Raw genomic sequence first — 18,191 nt, forward strand, 5'->3', positions numbered from 1 at the left:
AATAACCTCTTGAACCCTCCCTCGTCTTCGACCACTATTTGGCTTGCCTTCCCTTCTCTCATCCCTCGAGATCGTCTACAAGACTAACCTTCAAGGCGCCCATCAGAGACCTCGAGGTTGTTTGCGCTGTCTCGTGCCTCCTCTTAGGCTTGACTCTCGCCCTCCGGTCCACATTCCTCGACTCGACTTTAATTCGACTCGATCCGACAACTCGGCGCCTTTGTTCATGCTTGCTTGAACGTTTCCATACATTCGCTACTATCAGCCTTTGGTTCCACTCGGAAGCCTACACACTCGCTATCACTGCCCACCTGACCTCCCCCTCAGCCTGGTCACTTGCCTCAGCTTGGGCTTCATCGTCTTTTCAAGCTTACTTTGTTCGATCCGAGTTCGAACACGGCAGCACCCACTGCATTGTCTTTGTGTAACATCCAGAGGTGCGCGACCTTCATGCTGTGCTCGTTCCACTCGGAATAAGCTTGTGACTGTGAGAGGCACTAACAATATTCAAGCAGCTCGAATCGTACCAAACTTGGTCGACAACTCTCTGAAAACTTTCAGAAGCTACCTCGCCTGCCATCATCACGATGGGTCTCGGTGGCTACTTCAAGGCTGAGAAGCCTGAAGCTTCCGGCCGTGGCAGCCCACCGCAGCCCGCTCGCGGCAACCAGGCTCCAGTCATGGAGAAAGACTCGAACAGAACGAGCACGAACGATATGGAACTCCAGCCACCTACTCCTCGCTACAACTCTCGTCCGCAGTCCATTTCTGGTCGATCGACGCACTCCAATGGCAGCTCCATGTTCCTCGACGACATTAAGCATGAAGTCATGGTCAACTACCTCTACCAGCAGCAGTGCTCTCACCTCTGGGTCAGTGACGGATCTGGTGAGGTCGAGGGTGTTCTTCTGCGCAAGTCCAGGGGTCAGTACATGGCTTGCCCTCCCCAATTGGGCACCTCCCCGTTTGCCCAGGCTTGTGCAGCCCTCAACGTTCAGTGCGCCATGACGGTGAACTCGCGTGTCATCAAGACCTTCCTTCAGTGGTCGCCTGACGCCGTCGATGTTCCTCTGATGAACGGTCTCCGAGTCCAGATCCTGCCCACTATTGAGGACCTTCCTAGAGCGAGAAAGCACCAATTCGCCGCCTTCATCGCTGCCGAGGGCCTCCTCATTGTCTGGGATGACGATGCGCTCCATCTTGTACAGAGAGCCAAGGCTATCGAGTCCGAGCTCATGGAGCTTGTCTGGAAAGCCGGTGCTGAAGACGAGGAGGGTGACGAGAAGAAGGGTCCCAACGTTGGCGAGTACGAGATTGATGAGGAAAGCGGACAGATCAAGCCCGAGAAGCGCCCTGTCCACCTCCTCAACACCTACCTGGTGTCCGTCACTCTGGTTCTCGTCGTCGTTTCCCTCGGCGCTGCTTGGAGACAGCTGGCTATCGAAGTCTCTGTCGACGGAGACTACCTTCGTCTGGCTCTCGTCGCCCTCTTTCCCCTTCAGATCTTCTTCACCTTATTCTTCGCCCAGGTCATTGTCGGTTGCTTAGCTCAGATCTTCGGACCTATTCGCCAGTTGACCATCAACTCCAAGTTCTACTCAGCTCGTCCCCCTCCGAGGCTGCAAAGCTCTTTCCTGCCCCACGTTACCGTTCAGTGCCCTGTCTACAAGGAGGGTCTCGGTGGTGTCATTGTCCCTACTGTCAAATCCATCAAGCAGGCCATGTCCACCTATGAACTTCAGGGTGGCTCTGCCAACATGTTCATGAACGACGATGGTCTCCAGTTGATTTCTGAGGAGGAGCGCCGCGCTCGTATCGAGTTCTACGCCGACAACAGCATTGGATGGGTTGCCCGCCCCAAGCACGGCGAGAACGGCTTTACCCGCAAGGGCAAGTTCAAAAAGGCTTCCAACATGAACTTTGGTTTGATGATCTCCCTCAAGGTCGAAGAAAAGCTCCAGGCCATCAACCGCCCCAACGAATGGACTCAGCACGATGAGGCTCAGGCTTACGAACAGGCTCTCAAGGAGGTTCTCGAGGACGATGGCCGTGCATGGGCTGACGGTAACATTCGTGTTGGCGACTACATTCTCATCATCGACTCTGATACCCAAGTTCCCGCTGATTGCTTCCTCGACGCCGTTTCCGAAATGGAGCAGTCTCCCGATGTCGGTATCATGCAATTCTCGTCTGGTGTCATGCAGGTCGTCCACACCTACTTCGAGAACGGTATCACTTTCTTCACCAACCTCATCTACAGCGCCATTCGGTACACTGTGTCCAACGGTGATGTTGCTCCTTTCGTCGGTCACAACGCTATTCTTCGCTGGAGCGCCATTCAGCAGGTCGGCTACTACGATGAGGACGGATACGAAAAGTTCTGGTCCGAGTCACACGTGTCCGAGGACTTTGACATGTCGCTTCGTCTCCAGTGCAAGGGCTACATTATTCGCTTAGCTGCTTGGGCTGGTGAAGGTTTCAAGGAGGGTGTATCGCTTACTGTGTACGATGAGCTTGCCCGTTGGGAGAAGTACGCCTACGGCTGCAACGAGCTTCTCTTCCACCCCATCCGCACTTGGCTCTGGAGAGGTCCTTTCACCCCGCTGTTCCGCACCTTCTTGTTCAGCAACATTCGTTTCACCTCCAAGATCACCGTCGTCTCATACATTGGTACTTACTACGCTATCGGTGCTGCCTGGATCATGACCTCGGTCAACTACTTCCTCATGGGCTGGTACAACGGATACCTTGACAAGTACTATGTCGACTCGTGGCAGGTTTGGTTCTCCATCATCATTGTCTTCAACGGTCTTGGAAACGTCGCCCTCGCCATCATGCGTTACCGTCTTGGTGAGAAGAGCTTGTTGATGGCCTTCTTCGAGAACCTCAAGTGGACATTCCTGCTCGCCATCTTCCTCGGTGGCCTCAGTCTTCACGTCAGCCAAGCCCTTTTGGCTCACATGTTCGAGATCGACATGACGTGGGGTTCGACGTCCAAGGAAGCCGAGTTCTCCAACTTCTTCATTGAGGTGCCCAAGGTTTTGAAGAAGGTAAGTTATTATATACCACCCTCCCTTGCTCATGCTAGGCGTTTGCTCCACATTCCGGTGGTGCTTACGCATGGCCATGCATTCCAATCTCAACCACTTCGTATTCATTCGAGCCGACGCTAACGTTTTGTGACTAGTTCAAATTCTCCATGCTCTTCTCCTGCATCTTCATCGCCGGCATGATCATTCTTGCCGTCGCCGACTTTGTCCCCCATGACTGGCGCATCACCGACTTCGTCGCCATCCTTCCCATGGCCACCGTTTCAGCCAGTCACTTGCTCCTACCCATTGCCCTCAACCCCGCGCTCATGACCTTCTCGTGGTAAAACAATTACCATGTTGGATCTGATGCTATTTACTATTTTCATGAGCCGTACGAGGCGACAAACATTGTACAGTGGGCGTTTTCCCGCAACGATATAGACATGGGACGGAGTTGCGAGGGGCTTTGATACCTAGATCCCAGCTTGAGCAGACCACGACATGATCAGTGGCGCTCTTGTTTGTTTTCATTTCTTTTCTACCATTTCACAAAAAATGCCATGCAAAATATCTTTAACACTTACATATAAAGCTTAATTATCATGATCAAGTATGAGGTGGCTCATCGCGGAACCAAAGGACAGGGGGGTAAGGTTGGAACTTAGGATAGGGCATGAAGTAGATGATGGTCACCAGACACGCACACATACGCCCAAGTGTTGGTATTTGATTCCACTAGCACAAATTTAGAGAAAATTGAGCCACATTCCTTTGAGAATGCCTTTTGCCCTCGAAAACACGAATTCCGTATAGATCACTGGCATTTAGTCCTGAGCGGTTGATGATAACGATGGGTCTGAGAGTTCGTTCTCCTCAGCTGTGACTATGGACCCTTGACATTCACATGCGAAACAGAAGGGATCGAAGGGTGCAATTTTGATTCGAATCGAGTTTTCGTTCCATCATTCCAAAAAAGGCTGTCTAGAGTGGGTTATTGTCTTTGTCAATGTCTAACTAAACGCGACAATCTCTGAAGGGGGCAGAGACAATATCCACCACACGAAAACATAAGAAAAAGCACGACAAAAAAGAGAGCCCATCCTGGATCCCGTCTATATGCAGAACGCCTTCTAATCCCGTCTGAACACGGATGGGGGTAGGGGAGAAGACCGACGTCTCTACGTGATCTTTCCCTTTATTTTGTTCCCCTCCAATCCCTTCTATCCCCAAGATATCTCTGAAAGCAGCAAAAAAACCCAACTTTTTCTTTCTTAGGAAAAGAGGTCGACCTCGTCTGTGTATGTTCTGGTCATGCTCTTTTCTCTCTCATTCTTAAACCCAGCACCACAGAAGAAGAACAAGGTATCGCTCAGTATTAACCGTCTTTTCGTGAGTCGTCGTAAAGTCCAACTTATTCCTCGTCATCCGTGTCGGGAGGGTGGGGTGTTCCCTTGGGGCTGTTGAGCCACTCAATGTGTCTCAGACGACGACGGACCTCCTGCTCCTTGAGCTCCTTCTTGGTCTTCTTCTTCTTCTTTCTGGCGCGGAACTTCATTTCAGAATTATCCTCGGCGCCAGAGTTGACCGCGCTGTTGACGGCACTGTTGGCGACGGAGGAGACGGCGGTGGAGGCGATAGCGCTTCCGGGTACGCTGCTGTTGTCCTCGAAGGAGCCGAGGTTGATAGCGGCGTTGCCGCGGAGGGCGACACGGCCGTCGTTGACGTGCCACTGCTCGGAGCACAGGGCGCCGACGAACTCCTCGTTATGGGAAATGAGGATGACACCGCCCTTGAACTCACGAATGGCAACGGCGAGACCGCCGAGGGAGTCACGATCCAAGAAGTTAGTCGGCTCGTCGAGTACCAACAAGTGAGGGTTGTTCCACATTGCACCAGCGATAACAACCTTGACCTTCTGGCCACCGGACAGGGAGCCGATCTCGTTGTGGTTGGCAATCTCAGGATCCAGACCGAGGTCCTCAAAGTGCTTGGAGATAACGGTGGGCTGGAGCTCACGGTAACCGAGACCCTCGCGAGATGCTTCGTGGTCGTCGAACTCTTGGATGAGCTTGTCGAAGCCCCACTCGATCATGGTCTCGCGAGACACCTGAGTGTTGTACTTCGGAAGGTATCCACGCCATTTACTACGTTTTGTTAGGACATTTGCCATGTGACTCGGGAATTAGGTTGTGCTTACATCTCGTATTGGAAGGTCTTCTTGTACTTTTGACGACCAACGATAGTCTCGAGCTGACGAGCAGACTTGCCGTCCTTGAGATCGATGAGCTTATCCATCTGCTCGCGATCCTTGTCGGAGAGCATACGGGTCTGCTTCATATGGACCTCGCGATCGTCACCGTTGGCGTAACGCCACTGCAGGTACTGGTTGGGGGTCTTCTCAAGATGCATCTCGACGTGCTCAAGAGCGTGCTGCTTGATGTAACCGATACGCAAGTTGGGGTGCTTCTCGACCTTTCCGGTGCTGGGAATGACCTCACCAGTAAGAATCTTGATGAGCGTGGACTTGCCGGCACCGTTGGGGCCGATAATGGCCACTCTGGACGACAGAGTAAGCTGGCAAGTAACCTCAGCGAGAGAGGGCTTGGGGGCCTTGGGGTATTGGTATGAGACGTTGGTCATGCGGATAATGGCACGGGTCAAGGACTTGACACCAGTCAGGATACCCGGGGGCGGGAACTTGAACTGAACCTGGGAAGCGGAGAGCGTGTAGTAGCTCTTTGCCTCGGGGCGAACCTTGACAAAGGCAGCGAGGTTGCCCTTGTAGCAGGCAAGCTTCTTGTTGGGCTCGTAGTGGTAAATATCCGTGGTGACGTTATCGAGGAAACCGGAGTCGTGAGAAACGATCAAACTGGTGATGTCGGGGTGGGTCTTGAGGTAGTTCTCGAGCCAGGCGATGTTGGCAACATCCAAGTGGTTAGTAGGTTCGTCCAACAACAGGACGTCGGCGCCCTTCAGCATAGCACGAGCCAAAGCCAACTTCATCTTCCATCCTCCAGACAGGGAGCCGACCTTGTGCGACTGGCGCTCGTCAGGGCCACTGCCGAAGCCGAACTCATCAAGAACCTCGACGACCTTGGCACGACCGCGAGCCGCGATCTCCTCGTCCTTGAGGACGAAGTCTAAAATGCTGATATCAGCATCCTCACCCTGGTTGTGCTCGACGTAAATGGTACGAAGAACATCCTGGGGAGGGAAACCCTCGAGCTTGCCGTTGGCGATACTGCGCATCAGCGTGGACTTGCCAGCACCGTTGCGACCGCAAAGACCGTAGCGGTGACCCTTGAGCAGTCTCAGGTTGGTGTGGGAAAGCAGCAGCATGCCACCGTATGCCAGGGAGAAGTGGGCATTGACAATCTCCGTCTCGCCGTCGTCCTCCTTCTCGGGAACACCGTACTTGCGCTCGTCCTCCTCGACGTAGTACTTCTGAACACTGTCGGCGATGGCAATATTAGAGCTCGGGGCCAAGGCCTGCAGGTAGGGAGCGATGCGTCCAGAGATGCGCTGAACAAAACGGTGGTTGACGTCCTCAGCAACCTGCTCGCAGATGTATGGGCGAGCCACCTTGTAGATGTCGGTGACGGCAAGGCCGCCGCTCTTCTTGATCTCGGCATCAAGGATCTTGCCGACGTCCTCGCTCGAGACACGCTCGATGACATCCTTGTCGTCACCCATGGCCTTCTCAATGACATCCAATGCTCTCTTAGCCAGCTCTCGGACCTCGGGGAGGGAAGCGCGGTCGTAGACACCCTTCACACCTGGCTGCAACTTGGGCAAGAAGGTTCTGGCCTCGATCGGGTCGTGAACCAGCTTTGTCAAGTTCTCGACGACAACGACGGTCTGGCGGAGAACCTCTTGAGCGGTAGAGGGAGTGTTGAGGGAACGCTCCAGCAGGGGCGTCAAGAGAGCAAGGACGGGAGAGGTGACGATGGCGACGAAGGTCGTCATGGACAGGGCGTGGATGGCCTTGCGAAGAGTCTCGGTGGAGGGGTGGTGCATGGTATCGATGAGAAGAGGCACGCGAGGGGCGACGTCGTCGTTGGAAAGGAGGGCGGTAAGGGCGGTCATAGTCTGGACAGACTGCTTCTCGACCTCGGCCTTGAGGTCGTGCATGCCGCCCTCGACGATGGGGATGAGGCCAGCCAGCTTTGTTCCGATGGCCTCACGGAGGACATCCTGCTCTTCAGCCTGCTCCTGGGTGGAGCCGACAGTCTGCTTGGCCTTCTCGGCGATCTTCTGGAGCAAGAGGAGGGCAGCAGCAGTTCCCTGCCACTTTCCGGTCCTCTTGGACAGGTAGGTGTGAAGAACGGGCAGCAGACCGACGACGAGAGCCTCGGCGCTCAAGTTGTTGAAGAGAGCGTCCAGCGCATATTGAGCAGACTCGCGTACGACGGAGCCCTTGTCGGCCAGGGCGTCGAGAGCTGCAGGAACGAGGGTGGCATCCTGAACAAGGAAGACAACCTCGCTCAAGGGTGACTTGGGGGGCATGCGCTCAAAGAGGGCACCCAGCAGGTTCTGGGCGCACTCGCGAAGCTGAGGAGACTTCTTGTTGGCAACAGCCTTCTTGATCTCGGCAAGAATGCCATAATGGGCGAGACCTTGGTATCCGACCGTGTTGTTGAGGACTTCGCAAAGACCGTAGGCGGCATCGACTGAGGCGGCGGAAGTGGTCGCGGTGAAGATGGAGTTCAAGAAGGCGGAAACCTCCTCTTGGGATGGCGGGGGAGGGGCATCGCCCTTGGCCACGACGGTCATGTTCGCTTGGTGTTGTTCCTGCTGCGATAAGGGCGGGGTTACAGGGTGAGGCATGGAAGCGACAACCAGCACTCGGAGAGAGGGGTCGGAGGGCGAGAGAGGGAGAGAGAGCGCGCGAACAAAGGGACCTCGCTTCTGCAATTCTGAAGGAGGAAAAACCGGAAAAGAGTTTCGCGGGGAGAAAAAGGATGCTCTCGTCTGTCCTCTCTCTCGTGGGACGGCGAGTTTGTGTGGTGTAGGTCGTCAGCAACAAGTGTCCCTCCGTCGCAACACAGATTTTTTTTTAGATTGGGCACTGCAAGTCCGGGCGCGATTTTTCCCTCTTTGTTTCTCATAATCCACCAGCAGAATCGCATCCTTGGCCCATGTGAAAAAAAAAAATTCAACTTTGTATCTCGCCCCCTATCGGAGATATCTTATTGGTTGCACCCGCTTACTCATCTCCACCCTCGCCCCCAATCTCCGTAGCGATAAACGAGTACGTACCGCGGGGCTCCGTACCTCATCTTTTTCGCTCCGCTGCGAAAGGCTCTTGATGCCCGAATTACCAATCCAACTACGCAACTCTCGTTGCTCAGCACGGAAAATGGGAACCAAGGGCCCAGCGGAAATTCATTTATCTCTTCACCTTCAAGTTTTTGAAGAATTCTCTCAACATGTTGGATCCCTCCGCTGCGGTTGCTCCGGTGCCGGCGTCGAAATCCCGTTGAAGAAGCGCGGCCCACCCCGCGGTTGCGTCCCGCCTCACCGTCGGCCAAAGATTCGGCTAAGTGGTCACTGTCCTTCCATCTCGTTTCAAGATATCAACAAATTTCGTCTTGCGAGTGCGACCCTGTTTCGTGCGCAAGAGCCTCTGGTCAGCGTGGGTTCAAGGAGGACCGAAGGCAGCGTTGCTTCTCATTCTCCCACTGATGCAGGCGTCTAGCCCGCTTTGTCTTATCTTGAAAGGGCTCTTCTAGTCCGCAACACCGTTATGCTCTGCCTTGTAGATACTCCATGCAGAGATGGATGCCTTCCTGACGATAAGCTGTGTGGAGAATAATGTGTGGCGTACATGGCGTACATGGCGACCCAAGATACCTCTTCACATGTGGCAGCCATGACCAGCAGAGTCTCGGCTACAGCCGTTTGCGAGCTGAGGCTGCGCTGTCGGCTGTTTTTGGCCTTGGTCTAGTCTCATCGCTCTCAGAACTATTCCCATCTGTATCGTAAGAACTGGCCAAGGCGAGTTCGACGTCACACATGGGTCGACCAAATCATGAGAGACCCTCGAGGTCGCCAGGCTGATCTTGGCCCATCGGCCGACTTGCAGATTGGCTTCCTCTTCCGATGTGAGCCGTGTCTAAATGCTGAACTGATTTTGTGGAAAATTTGGTCCAACGATGCATCCAGAGGGCTTCAACATTGGCATTTCGTCTTCTTCACAACCTTGGAGAATTACGGCCTGGCGGTGTTTTCGTAAGGACATTTTCTGCGATGATCAGCAACCGGGCCAGTCTGATGTGTAGCATCAGCATAAAAGCATAAGTGTACCAGAACACTCATCAGACGAAGTGAGCAGCACCTTACGTAGTAGTCAAATTCACGAGGGCCTGGAACATTTCCACCCGTGACGTTTGGATCACTAAACTGCCTCCCCGCTGTAGTTTAGTTTTGCTTCTCACATCGGCCCCGCACATTCCAGCTGCTGGCCTTTGAATGCTTCTGAGCGTCGTCAAAATCTAGCTGAGACACCGTGTTTCTCTTTCCCGAAGCTGGATGGATCGAGGTCGAGGAGGCAGGCAAGTTTGTGCGAAATTGGGGATAAGGAAGCTTGCTTTTTTCACAGTCTCAGCTCATGGACGGACGTTATTGATGCTGGAGAAAAGGCTGGCGGTAGATGGCTCCCTGCTTCATATTAAGAGTAAAATGTGACGTCGGGTTGATCAGAAGACGAAATGTGGCCTCGAGCACCTGATATGGTCTGCCAGCTTTCGTCAGTGTCCTTACCTTCGTCGGTGGGTCATTCGGTATCGCATCTTGAGACTGAGATGAGGTGCAAGACGGGATGGAATCCATCGCATCCAAGCGGGAGATCTCCGGTGCTTACCTTTCCTTAGATTCGGATATGCTTACCTAAGATGAGGCACATTATCCAAGAACCTCAGCAAAGTTACAAACAACCTAAAAGTACGGAGTATGGAGTGCCTAACAGACCTGGAAATAGATGGGAATTCGGAGGGAATTTGGCATGCTTCTGCCGGGTTCTGGCTCTTCCAGGGGCAGACGCTAGGTATCGTAGGCCCGTGCTGCCGAGGCCCCGCGCCAATCAGCGGGGCAGCCCTAGAAGAACACGGCTCCACTGGCCTAATGGCGCTGTAATCGAGGACTGGAAGGCCCAAGGGACGTCACTAAGACAGGGGCAGCGGTCCAAGCGTGGGGTATCCAGTACGTACCTAGACCCAGATTCCCCCACTGTTTCAACCGGAAGCTCCCAAATCCAGGCGGGCACGGCCTGATCCCTCTGCACTCAGCAGCGTGGTTTACGAAAGGTTAAGCACGCCAACACGCCGCCAGCACGCCAAAAGAACAAAGCCGCACTGCTGCGAGTCGAAACCTAGGGGAACAGACCTGACACCCCGTCCCTCGTCCCGGTCCCTTCAATTGTTTTGTCACTCTTTCCAAGTTCCAACCCTTCTCTTCTCGTCTTCGCAAGTATTTGTCTGATTGTCCTGATCCGACACTGACATCACGTCAACTTCCGAGGTCGCCTACGCTCTTCACATACTCCCAGACTCCATCTCGATTGACCGAGTTCGAGTTGCTAGCACCGTCTTGCCTATACCCCCAATTGTCTCCGACACGTACCGAAACTGCTTCGTTACAATACCATCCCCGAGGGCGTGTCGAGCAATGGTACGCCAGTCGAACCGTGCTACCACAATCCGTCTCTGAACAGGATTGGTGCGCTCGTCAGACGCAGATCCAGCCTAAATTGTACATCATTGAACAAAAACCAGAAGCATTCGACTTCCCCTAGGCGGATCTAGAGTCACGGCCACGGATAGTACAACATATATTCAATCTGTCCACTATGGACCCAAGCAAAGAGGGACTCTTGGGCGACAAGTCCCGCCGCTCCTACGATGGCGAATCCGACGACGGCTCCGACATCGATGCCACGGATTACCTCGAGCGAAATGAACAGAAGCAGGAGTCAAGATTCCCCAAGCCCGCCTTCCTTTCCGCCAGGCCGCGGGGCTGCATTGCAGCTTTCAGAAGACTATTTCAGGGTCGCTCGAAGCTATGCCTGCTCATCACCGCCGTCGTCTTCATCATGTGGGTATTCATCAGCGCCGGAGGAGCCGTCATGTACAAGAAGTTCAAGGGCGCGCCCCCCACCGGTCTATCGCCACCATGGTACCCGACTCCAAAGGGTGGCATATCCAAGAATTGGGCAGAGAGCTATCAGAAAGCCGGAGAGATGGTCGCCAAGATGACGTTGCCTGAAAAGGTCAACATTACAACAGGAACTGGCTGGATGATGGGTCTCGCGGTTGGCACGACTGGCCCTGCCGTCCACGTTGGCTTCCCGCAGCTCCAACTACAAGATGGTCCCCTTGGTATCCGGTTTGCCGACAATGCGACAGCATTCCCTGCCGGCGTCACTGTTGGCGCTACTTGGAACAAAGAATTGATGTACCAGCGAGGCAAGGCCCATGGTCAAGAAGCCCGAGGCAAGGGAATCAACGTGCTCCTCGGACCCTGCGTTGGACCCCTCGGTCGACTGCCTGCCGGCGGCCGCAACTGGGAGGGCTTTGGCGCCGACCCCTACCTGTCGGGTATCGCTGCTGCTGAGACGATCAAGGGCATTCAGGAGGAGGGCGTCATGGCTACCATCAAGCATTTTGTTGCCAACGAGCAGGAACATTTCCGACAAAGTTGGGAGTGGGGATTGCCCAACGCCATCTCTAGCAACATCGACGACCGGGCCATGCACGAGCTGTACGCGTGGCCATTCCTCGATGCCGTCAAGGCTGGTGTTGCCAGTGTCATGTGCTCTTACAACCAGGTCAACAACTCGTACGCTTGCGACAACTCCAAGCTTCTCAACGGTATTCTAAAGGACGAGATGGGCTTCCAAGGCTTCGTAATGAGCGACTGGCTTGCACAACGTTCAGGTGTCGGCAGCGCTCTCGCAGGCTTGGATATGACAATGCCTGGCGATGGTCTATTTTGGCAGAATGGAAAATCTCTCTGGGGCCCCGAACTTACTCGAGCCGTCCTCAACGGATCCGTTCCCGTCGAACGATTGGATGATATGGCCGTTCGTATCGTTGCTTCCTGGTATAAGCTGGGTCAGGACGATAAGAAGCTTTACCCAGATGAGCTCCCCAATTTCTCCTCGTGGACCAACGACAAGATGGGTACCCTCGCTCCCGGTAGCAAGACACCCCAACCTCAGGTCGAGGTCAACAAGTATGTTCATGTGCAAGGCAACCATTCTGACATTGCCCGCCGCGTTGCTGCCGAGGGCACAGTGCTGCTCAAGAATAAGGACGTCTTGCCAATCAGCAGAGACGGCTTCATCGACGCGAAGCGCAAGCGCCACGAGGGCAAATTGAAGATTGGCATCTATGGCGAGGACGCTGGTCCAGGCAACGGCCCGAATTACTGCGCTGATCGCGGCTGCAACCAAGGAACACTGGGCTCGGGCTGGGGCAGTGGTGCTGTGGAATTCCCGTACCTCGTTACTCCTGTCGAAGCCTTGAAGAAGGGGTTCAAGTCTGAGAAAGTTGAGCTGTCCGAGTATCTCACAAACTCGCCCCCATTCCAAAAGGACCCCTCTGTGCTGCACAACCAGGACGTCTGCATCGTATTTGCGAACGCGGACTCGGGAGAAGGCTTCCTGGCATGGGGAGGCATTGGCGGTGATCGAAACGATCTCAAGTTGCAAAAAGGAGGAGACGATCTGATCCTCCTGGTTGCTGACAATTGCGGCAAGGGTGACGGCAACTCAGCAGGTGGCGATACCATCGTTGTCATTCATTCGGTAGGACCCGTCGAAATGGAACGCTGGATCGACCATCCCGGTGTCAAGGCCGTCCTCTACGCCAACCTTCCAGGAGAAGAGAGTGGAAACGCGCTAGCGGACGTGATCTTTGGCGATGTCAACCCCAGTGGCAAGCTGCCGTATACGATCCCCAAGTCTCTTAAGGACTTTGGACCTGGCGGACAGATCTTGTACCTACCCAACGGCGTGGTGCCCCAGCAAGACTTCTCTGAAGGACTCTACATCGACTACCGACACTTTGACAAGAACAACATTGAACCTCGTTTTGAATTTGGATTCGGTCTTTCATACACAAGCTTCGAGTTTTCCAATGTCACCGTCAAGGGCGTCAAGGAAAAGAGCGCACTTCCTCCACCTCGCCCAGCGCCCGGGGCGGAGCCACCAAAATTCAGTGACAAGATCCCTGACAAGAAGGTGGCTTTGTTTCCGGAGGGGTTCCGTAAGCTCGAGAAATATGTGTACCCATACTTGGACACCGTTGACGATATTTCTTCGGAACCGTACCCTTATCCAGACGGATACGAGGTGAAGCAACCTCCATCCCAAGCCGGCGGTGAAGAGGGCGGTAACCCCGATCTGTGGGAGACATATGTCACCATCCAGGCGGACGTCACCAACACCGGCGCTGTAGCAGGCAAGGTCGTCCCCCAGTTGTACATGTCGTACCCGAAGAATGTGCACGGCGTGGACTTCCCCGTCAAGGTCCTTCGCGGATTTGACAAGTTCAACCTGGAGAAGGGCGAGAAGAAGACCGTCACGTTCAACGTGACACGCCGCGACCTCAGTTACTGGGACGTACGGCAACAGAACTGGGCGATGATTACGTTTGGAGAGTATTCGTTCCTTGTTGGCGAGAGCTCGAGGCATCTTACGCAAATGGGCAGTTGGTAAACAGTTGTTGAATATTTCTTTTGTTTCCACTGTTTTGAAGCCATGTATGTTTATGAATTGAAGATTGTGGGAAAACACAAATGGGAGTTTCGTTTCTGATTCAGTATTGTTGTACATGATGAGACTACATAGGGTCTCGTGAAGGTGGCTGATCTACGTCTGTAGAATGTGAATAGAGCTACTTGAATACTGTGACGTTTAATTCAAGCCCTGGTTGACTTGAATATATTTTACCCGTACTCGGGTGTGGCGAAAGTGCTGGGAGCATCAGTCTATCTGAGAGGAATCATGGCCAGAATCATTTACACTGATCCACGACTCAAGTTGCAAGGCGAGGAAGGCGCAAAGCACGGCACATCCGGAGATAGTGATGGAGTTGCATGGTGGCGAGTTGATGTAGGCATTCAAGCTGGAATCGGACCGGTCTTGAGACTGTATTCCAAGGTAGAGGTATTTGACTAGGTACTGGAAGAAGGAGTTTCTTGAGGTACCAAGCTTCCAAGCAACCATGTGCCGAATGCCGCATGACGTTTGACCTGATGATCATTGAGGTCTCGTCATCCAGGCAACAGCGACGTGTGTTTGGACAGACTTGTTCCAGGCAGATGTCTGCCAATACGACGCAGTAATGAACGTACTAGATGTTGTCGGCTTGCTATGAAGTCATTGAAGGCATATTGAAACTTCGCGGAGTTCACGGAGTGTGGTCAGCAGGTTTACTGGCAATGTGGCCGTGGAAAAGAGCTCCACCCCGTGAGATAAGCGGAGGCCGCTGGGCTCGGGGACCTCGATCATTATCTTTTCGAACAAAGGTGTGCGACACAGTGGATTGCTGTTACCCGATGCAGTCAGCAGCAGAGAAACAATTGGAAGTAGGTAGTGAGAAACACGTGATCGGCTCTGCGATGGGTAAGCCCAACCTCATAAATCTCACCAACCCAACGAGCTGTCTGCGCGAGGAGTGGGGGTTGCAGACTTGTTCTAAACGCCGTCAAGTATTTTCTAACTTACCTACGTCACGTTTGGTCAACTTGAACGATTCTATAATTTCTTTCTGGCTTACAGAGCAGAGTGCAGTATGTTGACGGCTGACATATCATCGGTTGTCGTGAGAATGTGACGTCTCGGCGTGAATCACTGGCTATGACGAAGCGCCCCGAACAGAGACCATTTCGCCATGGCAGCGAGTCTAATTCATGGTAGAATCCACTACCGACACAACAGAATCTGAGGTCCGGTTACGTCCGGCGTGGGGGTGTTGAAGTTGAGATGATGTGAAGGTGGAGATGGAGATGGAGATGGAGGGGAGATTTGGAATGCCATACAAGGCACTTGAGCGCACCAGGCGACAGGACTTTCGCCTCCGCCCCGGCTCCGGCGGAGTTCACGATGGCAAGTGCTTGTCAAGTGGAGGGATGTAAGAGCGGATGCAAGGCACTGCTTCCAATCTTGCATTCAAGACACCCTGGAAGCTGTGGAAGCTGCTCAAGAAGGAGCCATAACTCGAGGCACATGCCTGAAAGGTACCTTTAGGTAGGTTGGCTCCCTCCATGAGAAATGATTCCCCATTGGGAAAGAAAGAATGAGAGCTACGGAGCTTCCTCCTTGTCTCCTTCTGCCGTCTCGTCGGATTATCAGGAGCCGGAAGGCTTAGGGAGGAGCGACGGGGCAAGCCACATCCGCAGCGAATCACGGCCCTTGCTTCCCTCTTTCTTCGGATTTCCATTGGCCGATAGTATCCACTTGAGCTTATAAACTGGGCCACTCGCGTTAGGCTGTGGCGCAGTCGAGAGCATTGTGCTGTCAGATCGCTGTGTGCGCGTGTGACGTTTCTCTGTCTGCCGTCTGCTTGTTCTCTTCTTCCCAGCTTCCATCCATGCTTCATCCCGTCCTCTCATCCCAACTTGTGTTAGTCGCCGCGCTTGCTCCAGTCTACCGCGAGTCTCCCGGCCCTGTCCGACCTTTCGAGCCGTAACACAGCAAACCAAATGCTTCGCATCGCGCTTATAATCCTTTTTTCCTGGGCCATAGACGGCGCTTCCGGTATCTCCGCTCTTCCGGCGCTTGGCTCATCGTCAAGTGCTCCTCCGGGGCATACAGAATCCTCGAGTCTGCCTCGCCAAATACCCAACACGGGGTTTTCAAGGCTATTCTGACATCTTTGTATGCTTTTCGCTCGGCGCTTGGAATCCTGTGTCGGATGGGGCAAACTGCTTCCTTTGGAGCATCCTGTTGATACAGGATCGACCAGACAGATCTCCTTACGGCTACAGTATGTCGATCGATCTGCTCAGGTAGGGCCGGATCTTACAGCTACTCCCAGCCTCAACTTCAGCAGCCCGTCGTCGACTTCCAGAAGAAACCCCTCGGCCCATAATCATTGGCCCAAGACCCTAGCAAGCGGGAAGTTTGGGAGCCGAGGCACGGGCTTAGCCATGCCTCAAAGTCTAGAACCAGAATCACCCTAGTACTGTTCCCAGCCTCTAGGAACGCCAAACAAGCGTGCAGGATGCCCAACCTGAAGCAGACGACAACCTCTATCCTAATGATCGAATCCTTCACAGCAGGGATTCAAGATTCCTCACAATGGGTCCAGATCGGAGCTCAGAGTCCCCTCCGACAATGAATAAAAGAGTTCGAGCGGCGGGGCAGCTGAAATGCAGACCAACCAACCCGTGGGTAAAGCGACCTAGTTAACACTCAGCCCTATGGAAGCATCCCCGCATCTACGGAGTACGACTTACCTACTACAACGTGGTTGATGTCTGGGATGCTCAAACACCACGCGAGCTATGCAAGGTTGAGACAGAGCTTGGTTCGCGCTTGCGGATATCTACCTCGACCCTTTTTGACACTCTTGTAGGTTACTTCTGCAGACTCGCGCCTACGTGCCGCTAAAATCCTTGCATACGTCCTCTCCGTGCCCGGCCTCAATGCTACTCCGGCCCCCTCAATCTGTATTCCGTTGGCACCGCGGCAGAACACCAGGTCCGTTTGTCGCTTTACAATTCATAGTCGTATCTGCACGTGTCTGCACGTCTACTGCAAACCAGCCCTCTGAGACTTATTGGACCATTGGCGACAATTATCAAGCCTCCACCGAAGAAGCTAACAGACCTCTGTCGGATTGCCAGACAGAGCCTCCCATCTTGGTCAGCAGTAATGCCTTGTACTGGGTTTCGCCATCCTCCGCCACAGTCGAAACGTCCGCTATATGCAATCTTCACCTGACGATAGACCGGGGACGCCCGAACAATCACGGGCCGGGACTGGCGTGGGGTGGGCAACCATTAGTCCCTGCCATACGATCTGTCCTCCACTAAAATCTGACGTTGTCTTCTGGGGACCCTGCCACCCTCTGTTCCCGTTGACCGGCTGCCCAAACACCCTATGAGATGGCTCTGATCATTGACACTATGCCTGGTAGGGCTGCAGCTACGACATTCGCGCAGCCAGAACCACCCCGGAAGCATGCATGTTTAGGCTGTCCCGGCTTCTGGGGTCGGTCTATCGCGATTCCCATCGTCATCCGCTAGGGTGGGGAGCTCTTCTGGAGCTCGAGACAAAAATACGTCTGCTCTGTCAGCAGTTTTACTCATCGGCACCTGTATGCGATGTGGCCAATCACTGACCTTAACCTCGTTCTCTCGCCCATCACACTGCATGTCGTCCCCTCACAAGCATCCAAGTCTTGGGAGAAAGAGTGATCGAAGTCGCGAGCATGTTCTTCAACCAGACCTGCAGCATAGCCGGTCTTCTGGGAATGGTTGAGGATTCTGGTCAGGAGCCCAGTGATCACCCGTTTCGCTGTCCCTGGTCATGGCACACCCATTCTTCGGTCTGTCGACTTGGTGGACGCCCCTTTGATATGGTTGCCGTAACCCCTGACGTCCTTTCCGATGCCTTCATCAGCCTCAGCCTCAGCTCCGGACTACGTCTACCTCCGGGTGGATGCTTCCTCACCGTTTAGAGTTCAAACGATTGACTACCATTGCCGGTGCGTTGTCCGGCACTGACATATGTTGTGGCTGGGTCAGCCCATATCAATATGATGCACTATCATATGCTGCCACATTTGGCTGCAATCTTCTTCTTCTGGCTCTGGAAGAACGAATCTTGACCATACAAACACATTTTGTCGTTTCAGATACCCGACACAGAAGCGACTTTTCTTCGGTGTTACTCCATACCAAGCTTTTCTGACGGCCTTTGCCGACTGTTTGAGGCACCGCAAACTCACATCATCACTCATCTCGTGATCCGCCGTCTCCGGTTCGACTACTGCGGATCTCTTTCGAGTATTCAACAGCTATCTTGGGTCACTGAGCCCCGCCGACGTCATTACCAACAGCGAGGCACATCCAGCCGGAAGGTGTCTGATTACTTCGATCGACCCATCTACTCGGTTCGCAGATTCTACCCCGAAGTGGATGTCTGTCGTG

The 18,191-nt window shown here is 53.8% G+C and overlaps 3 protein-coding genes across 3 annotated transcripts; 2 read left to right on the top strand and 1 right to left on the bottom strand.

The window, feature by feature from the left end:
- Window positions 1-587: 587 nt before the first annotated feature.
- On the top strand, window positions 588-3,376 carry CPAR01_09896 (uncharacterized protein; the record flags this gene model as incomplete). Its single annotated transcript, XM_060494159.1, has 2 exons — window positions 588-3,050; window positions 3,188-3,376. 2 exons carry the CDS (start codon window positions 588-590, stop codon window positions 3,374-3,376), a joined length of 2,652 nt encoding a protein of 883 aa, XP_060346341.1.
- Window positions 3,377-4,443: 1,067 nt separating this feature from the next.
- On the bottom strand, window positions 4,444-7,859 carry CPAR01_09897 (ABC transporter; the record flags this gene model as incomplete). The annotated part of the gene is made up of 2 exons (XM_060494160.1): window positions 4,444-5,176; window positions 5,230-7,859. 2 exons carry the CDS (start codon window positions 7,857-7,859, stop codon window positions 4,444-4,446), a joined length of 3,363 nt encoding a protein of 1,120 aa, XP_060346342.1.
- Window positions 7,860-10,878: 3,019 nt separating this feature from the next.
- Window positions 10,879-13,749, top strand: CPAR01_09898 (glycosyl hydrolase family 3 N terminal domain-containing protein; the record flags this gene model as incomplete). The annotated part of the gene is made up of 1 exon (XM_060494161.1): window positions 10,879-13,749. One exon carries the CDS (start codon window positions 10,879-10,881, stop codon window positions 13,747-13,749), a length of 2,871 nt encoding a protein of 956 aa, XP_060346343.1.
- Between the last annotated feature and the right edge of the window lie 4,442 nt (window positions 13,750-18,191).

Source organism: Colletotrichum paranaense, assembly GCF_030867605.1.
Source record: "Colletotrichum paranaense strain IMI 384185 chromosome Unknown Scaffold_8.1, whole genome shotgun sequence".
NCBI lineage: Eukaryota > Fungi > Ascomycota > Sordariomycetes > Glomerellales > Glomerellaceae > Colletotrichum > Colletotrichum paranaense.